Raw genomic sequence first — 13,234 nt, 5'->3', positions numbered from 1 at the left:
TGGATATTCGACCCTCTGCAGCCACTTGCGGTCATGTGCAGACAGAGCAACGATCTGCATTGAACCTGGGTTCCTGGTGCTTTGAGACTGCATCTCGACTGGCTGTGCCATTGCTCCAGCTAATAAAACATCTTTTCTGTAGTTCTAATCCCTTTAAAATTCACAATTTCCAAACATTTCCTTTGGTGCCTCTCCAATTCTTGCTTAACTGTGACGGCCAATCTTCACAGAAGCAGATGTTACATTTCCCTTTGGTGTTCTTTTAAATTTAACTTCTTATGTAGTCTGTTTTCACCAGAGATTATTGCAAGTTTAAGATTTGTACATTGTATTATTTTAATAGAGGAAACATTATTTAGCACTATGATACAATATAATTTATTGCCCAGGCTTATAAAACTTCTACCAATAAAACATGGCCCTAAAAAGTTAAAGTAAATTTATTAGCAATGCACTGTATGTATTATCATATACTACCTTGAGATTCATCTTCAAGCAAGCATTTACAGGAAAATAAGATTTAGAATAGAATTTATGAAAACTGTACATAAAAACTGACAACAAATAAACAAAAGAAGACAAATTGTTTAAATAAATAAATAATGCCGAGAGCATGAGTGTAGAGTTCTAGAAAGGAAGGCTGTAGGTTTCACAATCAGTTCAGAGTTGAGGTGATGTAGGTCTTCACACTGGTTCAGGAGCCTGATGGTTGAAGGGCAATAACTGTTCTTGAAGCTGGTGGTGTGGGACCTAACGCTCCTGTACCTCCTGCCCTATGGTAGTAGTGAGAGTAGTGAGAGGAGAGCATGGCCTTGGATGGTGGGATGGTGAGGGGTTCTTGATGATTGATGCTGCTTTCTTGTGGCAGTGCTCCATGTAGCTGTGCTGAATGGTGGACAGGGCTTCTCCTGTGATGGACTGAGTTATATCTATCACTTCTTGTAGCCATTTTAATTCTTGGTTATTTGTGTTTCCATACCAGACTGTGATAAAACTGGTTAGGGTGCGCTCCACTGTGCAGCTATAGAAGTTTGGCAAAGTTTTAGATTAATTAGAAAAAGGCTGTATGTTCCTATGTTGTTTAATTTTAGAGCAGGTTTTGTGTTATGGTGGTACTTATCTTTAGCAAGTTTGAGTTGCGGTTAAGGGTTGCTTGCAGTGAGAAAGGAACAGTTTTGTCCTTGGCCTGTCACCAAGTGATTAGCCAAAGAATCAGTCTGGTTTTAGAGATAAAATTTTGTTATGTAGCCTAGGTTTAATTTTAGAAGAACTGCTCATATTTAATCCATCATGAAATTATGCCATGTGCATGTAGTGCAGACTTCCTGGTAACAGGACGAGTTTCTGTTGATATATAACGAACTTGATGTTATCCTGACTCCTCATAACATTAGAGCCCAGTGCTAACTATCAGCTGATAGAAGAATGGTAACTATTTTGGAGGAAGTTGTGTTCTCACAAGAAAGAAGCACTCTGATGTTTATTAGTTTTCATGGAGGAATTGATGTTCAAAATTAAAAATTACATCTGAAGTACAAATATGTATTGGTATTATATTATTGTCACATGTACTGAGATAAAACAGAAAAACTTGTTTCTGTGCCATGCAGACAGATTATTCCAGATATGCACATTGAGAAAATAAAAAGGAAAACAAAATGAAGAATATCGAAAACACGAGAAAATCTGCAGATGTTGGAAATTCAAGCAACACACACAAAGTGCTGGTGGAACACAGTAGGCCAGGCAGCATCTATAGGAAGAAGTACAGTCGACGTTTCGGGTCAAGACACTTCATCAGGACTAACAGAAAAAAGAGATAGTAAGAGATTTGAAAGTGGGAAGGGGAGGGGGAGACCCAAAATGATAAGAGAAGACAGGAGGGGGAGGGATGAAGCCAAGAGCTGGTAAGTTGATTGGCAAAATGGATACAAGGCTGGAGAAGGGGGAGTATCATAGGACGGAAGGCCTTGGAAGAAAGAAAGGGGAAGGGGAGCACCAGAGGAAGACGGAGAATAGGCAAGGAGTTATTGTGAGAGGGAAAGAGAGGAGAAAAAAAAAATAATTAGGGATGGGGTAAGAAGAGGAGGAGGGGCATTAACGAAAGTTACAGAAATCAGTCTTCATACCATCAGGTTGGAGGCTACCCAGATGGAATATAAGGTGTTGTCCCTCCAACCTGAGCGTGGCTTCACTTCGACGGTAGAGGAGGCCATGGATAGACATATCAGAATGGGAATGGGACATGGAATTAAAATGTGTGGAAACTGGGAGATCCTGCTTCCTCTGGCGGACAGAGCGTAGGTGTTCAGCGAAGTGGTCTCCCAATCTGCGTCGGGTCTCACCAATATATAGAAGGCCGTACTGGGAGCACTGGACACAGTATATCACACCAGCAGACTCACAGGTGAGGTGTCGCCTCACCTGAAAGGACTATCTGGGGCCCTGAATGGTGGTAAGAAAGGAAGTGTAAGGGCAAGTGTAGCACTTGTTCCTCTTACAAGGATAAGTGCCAGGAGGGAGATCAGTGGGGAGGAATGGGGGGAATGAATGGACAAGGGAGTTGCGTAGGGAGCGATCCCTGCAGAAAGCAGGAAGTGGGGGAGGGGAGGGAAAGATGTGCTTGGTGGTGGGATCCCGTTGGAGATGGCAGAAGTTACGGAGAATTACATGTTGGACATGGAGGCTGGTGGGGTGGTAGGTGAGAACAAGAGAAACCCTATCCCTAACCCATCCCTTTCCACCGATCTCCCTCCTGGCACTTATCCTTGTAAGCGGAACAAGTGCTACATCTGCCCTTACACTTCCTCCCTCATCACCATTCAGGGCCCCAGACAGTCCTTCCAGGTGAGGTGATCCTTCATCTGTGAGTCTGCTGGTGTGATATACTGCGTCCAGTGCTCCCGATGTGGCCTTCCTATATCTTGGTGAGACCCGATGCAGATTGGGAGACCGCTTCGTTGAACACCTACGCTCTGTCCGCCAGAGGAAGCATAATCTCCCAGTGGCCACACATTTTAATTCCACATCCCATTCCCATTCCGATATGTCAATCCATAGCCTCCTCTACTGTCAAGATGAAGCCACACTCAGGTTGGAGGAACAACACCATGTATTCCATCTGGGTAGCCTCCAACCTGACGGCATGAACATTGACTTCTCTAACTTCCGTTAATGCCCCTCCTCCCCCTCTTACCCCATCCCTAATTTTTATTTTATTTTATTTATTGTTTTTCTTCTCTCTTTCCCTCTCACAATAACTCCTTGCCTGTTCTCCATCTTCCTCTGGTGCTTCCCTCCCACTTTCCTCCTTCCAAGGCCTTCCGTCCTGTGATACTCCCCCTTCTCCAGCCTTGTATCCCTTTTACCAATCAACTTCCAGCTCTTGGCTCCATCCCTCCCCCTCCTGTCTTCTCCTATCATTTCGGGTCTCTCCCTCCCCCTCCCACTTTCAAATCTCTTACTATCTCTTTTTTCCGTTAGTCCTGACGAAGGGTCTTGACCTGAAATGTCGACTGTACCTCTTTCTATAGATGCTGCCTGGCCTGCAGTGTTCCACCAGCATTTTGTGTGTGTTGCATGAAGAATATTGAGTTGTGGTTACAGAGAAAGTGCAGTGCAGGGAGACCATATAAGTATAAAGCCTGGACCATATAAATGTTATCCTAAAGTACTTGGAAGAAAAACAATTGAAGGGAATGATGAATATTTACAACTGGAATACCTTTTGGTACTTTCCTTAATTACATAAAATGTACGTCTACTTTAAGGAATTTTGCTATTTCTTTGTAGTACCACGTGTAATTAAAGAGAGGGTGATTAGCTTTATTTGTCACATATACGTCAGAACATATAGTGAAATGCACAGTTTGTGCCAACAACCAACACACTCTAAGGATTGCTGTGAGTCAGCTTTTCATGAGTGTCGCAGGGAGCTGCCGTACATTCCCTGAATGTTCTCATATTTGCCTTCACCACTGCGCCTGACAGTGCATTCCAGGCACCCACAATTCTCTTTTAAAAGCTTGATCTGCATACCTCCTTTAAATGCATGCCCAATAGTATCTGACACTTCCACCTCGAAGCTAAGATACAGGCTGTCAGCTCTATCTAGGCCCCTCATAACTTGATAAACTTCCAACAGGTCTCCCTTCAATTTCCAATTGTTCCAGAGTAAACATTTGTCCAGCCTCTCGTTATAGCATCTGCCCCCTAATCCAGGATGAATCCTGGTAAACCCCTTCTTCTCCACTCTCTCCAAAGCCAGGAGGTTCACCAAGATGTTACCTGAATTTGAGGGCATGTGCTATAAGGAAGGGTTGGACAAACATGGGTTGTTTTCTGTTCGGTGGGGGAGATCTGATGGAGTTTTATAAGATTATGAGAGGCATAGATAGAGTAAACAGCTGATACATTTTTTTGCTTGCTTGATACGTCTTAGTACCAGAAGGTATGCATTTAAGGTGAAAGGAGATACGTTCGAAGGGAATGAGCAGGGTGCATTTTTTTTTACTCAGAATGGTAGGTGCCTAGAATACACTGCCAAGGGTAGAGACAAATACAATAGAAGCTTTCAAGAGTCTCTTAGATAGACCATAGGACACAAAAGCAGAATTAGTCTATTTGGCTCATCGAGTCCACTTGCCATTCGATAAACGCTGATTTATTATCCCTCTCAATCCTATTCTCCTGCCTTCTCCTAATGCCATTCTCCTATCTTTGATGCACTTGCTATTCAAGAACCTAGCAACCTCTGCTTTGAATATACCCATCCATCTATGGCAGTGAGTTCCTCTGGCTAAAGAAATTCCTTCTCATCTCTGTTCTAAAGGGATGTCCTATTCTGAGACTGTATATTCTGATCCTAGCCTTGCCCACTTTTGGAAACATCTTCTTCATATCCATTCTTTCTAGGCCTTTCAAAATATGCAGAAAATGGAAGGATATGGACATTATATAGGCAGAAGGGGTTAGCTTAGTTGGGGATTTGCTTAGTTTAATTAATTTAGCACAACATTGTGGGATAAGGGGCCTGTTCTTGTACTGTACTGTTCTATGTTCTTTCACTATTTGGAAGGTAAGGCAAGTGCACATGCTGAAATGCAGGCTGGGAGACTGTTTTGCTACTCCCGATGCGGCCTTCTATATATTGGCGAGACCCGACGCAGGCTGGGAGACCGTTTCGCTGAACACCTACACTCTGTCCGCCAGAGAAAGCAGAATCTCCCAGTGGCCACACATTTTAATTCCACGACCCATTCCCATTCTGATATGTCTATCCACGGCCTCCTCTACTGTAAAGATGAAGCCACACTCAGGTTGGAGGAACAACACCTTATATTCCGTCTGGGTAGCTTCCAACCTGATGGCATGAACATTGACTTCTCTAACTTCCGTTAATGCCCCACCTCTTCCTTGTACCCCATCCGTTATTTATTTATATACACATATTCTTTCTCTCTCTCTCCTTTTTGTCCCTCTCACTATACTCCTTGCCCATCCTCTGGAATTCCCCCCTCCCCCTTTCTTTCTCCCTAGGCCTCGTGTCCGTCCCATGATCCTCTCATATCCCTTTTGCCAATCAACTTCCCAGCTCTTCGCTCCATCCCTTCCCCCTCCTGTCTTCTCCTATCATTTCGAATCTCCCCCTCCCCCTCCCACTTTCAAATCTCTTACTATCTCCTCTTTTAGTTAGTCCTGATGAAGGGTCTCGGCCCGAAACGTCGACTGTACCTCTTCCTATAGATGCTGCCTGGCCTGCTGCATTCACCAGCAATTTTTATGTGTATTGCTTGAAATTCCAGCATCTGCAGATTTCCTCGTGTTTGCGATGCTAAAACACTTGGAGGTTTGTGCTGTCTATTTTTTGCATTGTTTGTCCTGTTATAAATTTGATTTTGAGGATGGAGTTTTCTGTCCAAGGTCATAAACAGGAAGTTTCCTCAAAGTTATCCACCCCTGTTTGCCCCATTTACCAATGTTTATTTACACAGAAACTTCCTGCCAGAAGACTAACATGCAACAATTAGGGATGACCATAACTAGTGTAAACAAATTAGCCTCAAGAAAAGTATTGAATGAAATTATGGAAATTAATGCTGAAGCTAACCAAGCATTCACACATATTTAGCACTTTATGATTAAGAACATCCAACTGTGAAAGCTCCTGAATTTTTAATATAACCTGCACCAATCTTATAAAAGTACTTTGGTAGACTTAGAAATTACAAATTATAAATTTGTATAAATGGGAAAGATAATTTAATCACAGTAAAATACCAGAGAATGTGATTAATTTTATGATCATTTTAACTGAATATAATTGTTGGCTATTTGTGCGCATGGATCTTTATCTGAGAAGACACCAAAATGGGTCCAAATGCATTTGGGAGCAAGGATCAACAGCTGAACACAGAAACAAGTTCCAGGAATATTAGCATGTGTGACACTTGCACCCAAATCTCTGTAACCTTTCATCCTAGTATAATTGTTGAACCACAGATTGCATATGCCAGGATGTGTAAGTGAGAAATAAGTACCATTAGGATGCTGCTGCCATTGGTACAGGGGCCTTAGATCCCACACCACTAGGTTCTGGAACAGTTATTACCCCACTGCTATCAGGTTCCTGAATCAGTGTGGATTACTCCACTCACCTCAACACTGAACTGATTCTACAACCTATGGACTTACTTTCAAGGACTCTACTACTCATGTTCTCAATATTTGTTTATTGATCTATCTACAGTATCTATGTATTTGTACAGATTGTTCTGTCTTACACATTGGTTGTTCGTCATTCTTTATTTGAGTTTTTTTCTTGATTCTACTGTATTTCTGAATATCTGCAAGAAAATTAATCTCAGGGTAGTGTACGGTGCTATACATGTACTTCGATAATAAATTTACTTTGAACTTTCCTCCACCCTTATTCTTCCCCCCTCGCCCCCAGTTTCTAACTGTACTTCCTCCTTAAGAATTGGAATTGGTTTATTATTGTCACATGTACCAAATTAAAAAGAAAATCTTGTCTTACATTCTATTCATACAGATTAATTCAGTATATTGAGTTAGGACAGAGTAAAACAACAACAGAATGCAGAAAAAAAAGTATGACAGGTACAGAGAAACTGCAGTGCAGGGAGATAATAATGTACAAAATCATAAGGTAAATTTTGAGATCAGGAGTCTGATTAGGAGAACCATGACCATCACCAGTGGCATTCACATCTACTGTGATGAAGTGCTTTAAGAGGCTGGTCATGGCTGGAATCAGTTCCTGTGTAAGCAAGGACCTGGAGCTGTTGCAATTTACCTATCGCCACAATAGGTCTACAGTGGATGCTATCTCACTGGTTCTCCACTCGGCCTTGGACCACCTAGTCAATAACGATACTTACGTCAGGCTGCTGTTTATTGACTATAGCTCAACATAAAACACAATCATGCCCTCAGTTCTAATCAGCAAGCTCCAAAATCTGGGCCTCTGTACCTCCCTTTGCAACAGGATCCTTGACTTCCTCACCAGCAGACCACAGTCTCTGCATATCAGAAATAGCATGGCCTCCTCACTGACAATCAACACTGGTGCACCTCACAGATGTGCACTTAGCTGATTGTCCTACTCTCTCTACATCCACAACTGTGTGGTTAGGCACAGCTCAAACACCATAGTTGCTGACAACACAACTATTGTTGGCAGACTTTCAGATGGTGACGAGGAGGCGTACAGGAATGAGATAGATCAGCTGGTTGAGTGGTGTCCCAGCAACAACCTTGCATTCAACATCTGTAAGACCAAGGAATTGATTGTGGACATCAGGAAGGATAGGTCGAGGGATAAGAAGTGAAAAGATTGAGTAGTTTCAAGTTCCATGGTGTCAACATCTCTGAAGATCTATCCTGGGCTCAACACATTGATGCAACCACAAAGAAGGCACACAGCGGCCATGTTTCATTAGGACTCTGAGGAGAACTGGTATGTCACCAAAGATTCTCTCAACTTTCCACAGGTGTACCGTGAACAGTATTCTAACTGGTTGCATCACTGTCTGATATGGAGACGCCACTGTACGGGACCAGGAAAAGCCGCAGAAAGTTGTAAACTCAGCCAGTTCCATCATGGTCACTAGATTTCCCATCCTTGAGGATACCTTTAAAAGGCAATGCCTCAAAAAGACAGCATTCACCATTAAGGACCCTCATCACCCAGGAAATGCTCTTTCTTATTACTACAAGTACAGGAGCTTAAAAACACACACTCAGTGTTTTAGGAACAGCTTCTTCCACTCTGCCATCAGATTTCTGAAAGGACAATGAACTCACGAATCTCCCTTTTTGCTTTCCTCTCTTTTTGCACACTACTTACTTAATTTTTTTAATATATACTTATTGTAATTTATAACTTATTATTATGTATTGCAAAGCACTGCTGCCGCAAAACAACAAATTTCGCGACATATGCCAGTGATATTTAGCCTGATTCTGATTCTGATTCCAAAGCCATTTGCTGCTGGAACAAAATGGCTCCTTATGTTTCTTAGTGAGCAATCCTTTGACGAGCAATCCTTTGACATAATGGACAACTTGCTTCCATTAGGCATTGGGATGCCTGTTCATGAATTCATACAGCGTAGGCTGGCTCTTGTGAGGCATCTGGTGTCAGTCTTGATCAAGTAAGCTCTCGGTCCAAACCTCAGATCAGATTTCGGATCGGATCAGATTAATTTATTTAGCACATATACATTGAAGCATACAGCGAAATGTGCCATTTTCATTAACAGCCAACGCAACTTAAGGATGTGCTTGGGTTTACCTGAAGTGTATTCATCAAATTTATATTTGATGTTTCTATCTCTTTCTTTCATTGTGGTAGAAGGGCATTTGTGTTAATTCTCTTTATCTCCCAAAGGATTTGGCCTCCGCAATTAATGTCTGAGTGGATCAGGATAAGCAGCCTTTGAAAATGCAGTCTTAACATGACTTGCTTTTAAGTGGGACTAATGGATATTGATTTAACTGAGAAAAATTCTGCTAAATTGTTTGCACTTAGCTGCACATTGGCTGAATAAGGAAATATGTGCTTTGTTTTGTTCATCATCTGATTTGTATTTTTACACAAATAATGCAAACCCGAGGTAAGTATTTAATCAATTAGAATTGCTTTGTGTGCAGGTGTCTTTAAACTCATGTTCAGAAAGACCAGCTTCTGTGTATTTATGCATACTGCCCCTCTCTTCTTGGTAGATCCTTCAGCTGATCTGAAACTTATTTTCATAAACCTTTTATGCAGTGTTCATGTGATTGACTTAAGTAGAAAAACATTGTTTGCTTTTAAGAGTTTTATGCATCTCTCATATTGCATAACTGTGCTAACTCATTTTACTTTATTGCCTCCCCTTCCATGTTTCTACCTTCCCTTCTGCTGGACTTCCTGCACTTGATATGTTGGAATGCACTGACAGCACCATGGAGAACTCAGAGACTTACAAGGATTATCAAGTAAGTGTCTTTCATTCAGTACAACTGCGTCTGGGGAGCCTTGCTGGGTTTCAGAGATTTAATTTTGCAAGATCCCAACTTAAAAGCCAGCCACATGTAAACAATAATATCACTTTTGAATTTAATTTTTAATAAAATGAATAATTGGATGATAGACCACACAATGCTTTTATTTCCCTTTTACAAAATATTTGACATGTTCTAATAGTATAATACACAGCAGAAATGGAGGAACACAATAATTGTGTTCAGCGTCATAGATCTATATTACACAATGCTCGGTCCTTTAGGCAATTTTTAGGGTTGTAATGGAGTTTAGTTATCTGGTAACTCAGTGTATTCCTACATCTGTTAACAGGTAACCTAGGCTTTATTTTTTAGTATCCACCAACATAAAAAAAATACATGCTTATCTGATTTTGCAAGTACATTGAAACAGAAATACAAGAAGCTGCGAATTTCGTGTTCCATACAAAAAATGGAAGTGCCAAGAAACAGTAGATACTGCTGGCTTCCTCTTTCTGACTGTGTGATCTGTTGTTCTTCAGTGAAAGTGAACTTCCCAAAATGTTGGGTTTATGGTTGACATTCTCTCATGCTCCCTTCTCACTGCTGCCACTGGAAAGGAGATACAGGAGGCTTGGGTCCCACACCACCAGTTTCAGTAACAGGTGTTACCCCTCAACCATGAGGCTTCTGAACCAGCATGGATAACTTCTCTCATCTCAACTAAGAACTGATTAAAACAACCTATGGCCTCATTTTCAAGGACTCTACAACTCATGTCCTCAATTTTTAGTTCTGTATGTATGTTTTTTTTCTTTTTAGTATTTGCACAATGTGTTGAGTTTTACACATTGGTTGTTTGTCTTTATTGTATGCAGTTTTTCATTAATACTGTTATGTTTCTTTGTCTGCTTGCAAGAAAATGAATCTCAGGGTAGTGTATGGTGACGTGTATATATGCTTTGAACTTTGAATTCAGTGAATGCCCATGCTAAATAGCCTTCCCTTTCTATAGTAACTGTACACATACGTTGATTTCTGAATTTGTTTATGAGGCTGAAGACCCTCTGTTGATCGGGGTTGACCGTAGATGTCGTGTCTGAGCTGTCACATGATATGCAAGCCAGGGCATTACAATATGAAGAGCGAGCTGTTGCCCGTGCAGCAGGATCCCCCTCTCCACGCAGCTGACAAATCCGAAGGAACAGCAAAGACCGATGCCGTTTGACACCACAAGCATCACAGGAGTCGCCAAACAGCGTTGAATTCAACATTCGACTCCAGCTCCAGACTTTTCCCTTGTGGTTTACACCCAGAGTTTTCCCTATAAGGCAGTGGAGGTTTGAGATCAGTTTGCCTTTCCTAGATAAGCTGCCGGCCACGGTCAACAAAGCCTCATTGGCCCAAACCGACTGGTGTTAAGGCGCCAGTAACCTATGTTCCCTCTAAGCTGTGCGCGTGTGCGTGCGCACACACGTTTTGCAACCAGTGCACAAAGGAAATTAACGTGCGCACAAAAGGTTAGTTACCTAAAATAATGTAGTAATTAATAATTATACTTATTGAAAATAATCTTTTAGCTAACTGTTTCTATTAACCATTTAGTCGGTTTTTCAAATACCACAATGCACGTCACTAATTTACGTCAGCTCACCTTTCCTGTTCTGATTTGTACAGCTGCATCACGGCGGCAGCCATCTTTGGCGGACAGTGTTCATATTGTAAAGTTTACAATGTCATACGAGGGCGCTGGGAGCGGACTCAGATGCAAGACACAGACACTGAAGTACCAGGAACAGGAATTGACTAGAGAGCTGGTACAAGAACACAGACTTGGGCTAGGATATTAGCTAGGCAAGTGGGACCAGGACCAGGAATTAGGAACTAGGAGCCTGGGCCTGGACTCCGAGCCGAAGACCGGACAAGGACCCAGAACCTGGGTCTTGACTCGGGCTTAGATCCCGGAACTAGATGAGGACGTGACGTGGCTACAGGACTAAACATGGCTTGGATACTTCATGGCGAGGACATGACAAAGCTTGGGTTCTTCAAGGCGAGGACATGATGAGGCTTGGGTTCGGACTCCGAGCCAGAGACTGGACAAGGACCCAGAACCTGGGTCTTGACTCAGGCTCGGACTCCGGAACTAGGCGAAGACATGACGTGGTCTTGGGAGACAGGACTAGGTGAGGCTACAGGACAGAATGAGAGACTCTTGGGCAAGACGAGGGAACTCCAGTACAGGACGAGGGAACTCCAGCACAGGACGAAGCACGTGGACAGGATGAGGCACATGGACAGGACAAGAACACGAAGCCTTGACTTGGTACTCAGGGACAGCCAAGCCTTGGACTTGGGACGACAGGAACCTCGGAACCTTGGACTTGGGATGACAGGAACACAGAACACAGAGCCTTGGTATTGGGGAGGACAGGGACACAGAGCCTTGGTCTAGAGTATGGGAACACAGAGCCCTGGAGTTGAGAGACAGGAACACAGGGACATGGAACAAAGAGCCGGGACCCCTCCTTGGGAACAGGAGTTAGGGCCGGGACTTGTACACGGAACACAGAGCCAGGACCCCTCCTTGGGAACAGGACTTGGAGACGGGGCTCGACACAGAATGCTGAACACGACAAGACGGTTCTCAACACTCGGTAGCAGCAAACGGCCAGACCTACCTAGCGAAGGCGTGGACACAGAGACAGTTCCAATTCAATGATAGACAGTTCCTTATCTTGACACAGCAAGGCTCCGGTCTCGCACCGGTGGTAGAACTTGACAAGGTTGCAGGGCAAGGCTCCAGACGCAGGTTGCAGGACAAGGCTCCAGAAGGAAGGGGAAAGGGAGGGAACAGTCCAGCCTCAGGGTAACGGCAAAGACGACCGGGCTTACCCAACGGAGGCAAGGACAGGATACTGACAAGACAAACCAGCACCCACACTCGAACCCAGGGCCACTTATATTCCCAGCCCCAAGACGAGCATCAGGTGCCTATGATTAAGCCCAGCTGAAACAAGGGACAGCCGGAAGACCCGGAGTCCGGAGTCTACGGACCGGAACGCAAACTTCACGGACTGGACCGTGACATACAAAGATCTGTTTCAAATCCTGTAGATCTCTGACTAAGTTTTTATTGAAAAAAAATATTGATTCACTATGTCGAATTCAAAAAAGCGAAGGGCGTGAAGCGCAAAAGAACTGGAAATTTGTTTACAGTTGAATGGCTTAACAAAATAGTAGAAGCTGCTACATGGAAAGCTCATGAGGTCATGAAAGTTCAGCTACGAGAAATATTTATGTATGATTCGGAAATGAGTTATCTGTTTGTATTGTTGTGATGCAAAAGTTGCTGGAGAATTTGCTATTGGAAAGACATGGGATGATATTTGGAAACTTGACTTTTCAAGTGTCATTTGGCAAGTAAATCGCATTTGGGTGGTGTACAGAAGCTCAGGCAACAGAACCTGTCGTTGCCCGTTACAGGAGTGCTACGCATGTTACAGTTGAGTGCAGATGAGCAAGAGCAAAAACGATCACACCCAGAGGAGTTCAAAGTTCTTATCGAGAGAGTGTTATTAGCTATTAAAATGAATAACTCTTTACATTCAGTTCAACACGTTAATGAACATATGGAAAAGTATGTTCAACTCCCAGACAGCTGGCAAAGCAAAAATTATGCGCTCGAAATTCTGGAGACTATCAACTATATTGTTCAGAAAGACAT

General features: G+C 42.9%; 1 protein-coding gene across 8 annotated transcripts in view; it reads left to right on the top strand.

Annotated features, from left to right (window-relative positions):
* The window catches only part of osbpl8 (oxysterol binding protein-like 8), a 226,205-nt gene that overhangs the window by 63,801 nt on the left and 149,170 nt on the right, over nucleotides 1-13,234 (top strand). For all 8 annotated transcript variants that reach the window (XR_011887193.1, XM_072268210.1, XM_072268208.1 and 5 more), the window contains one exon: nucleotides 9,465-9,501. Coding sequence is in view for 6 of the 8 variants with exons in the window: in XM_072268210.1 (XP_072124311.1) it covers nucleotides 9,465-9,501 (37 nt within the window). In the remaining 2 variants the exon portion in view is untranslated. The remainder of the gene's footprint in view (nucleotides 1-9,464; nucleotides 9,502-13,234) is intronic.

This window comes from Mobula birostris, chromosome 9 (genome assembly GCF_030028105.1).
Source record: "Mobula birostris isolate sMobBir1 chromosome 9, sMobBir1.hap1, whole genome shotgun sequence".
NCBI classification, from domain to species: domain Eukaryota; kingdom Metazoa; phylum Chordata; class Chondrichthyes; order Myliobatiformes; family Myliobatidae; genus Mobula; species Mobula birostris.
This window is presented reverse-complemented; position numbering and strand designations above follow the sequence as displayed.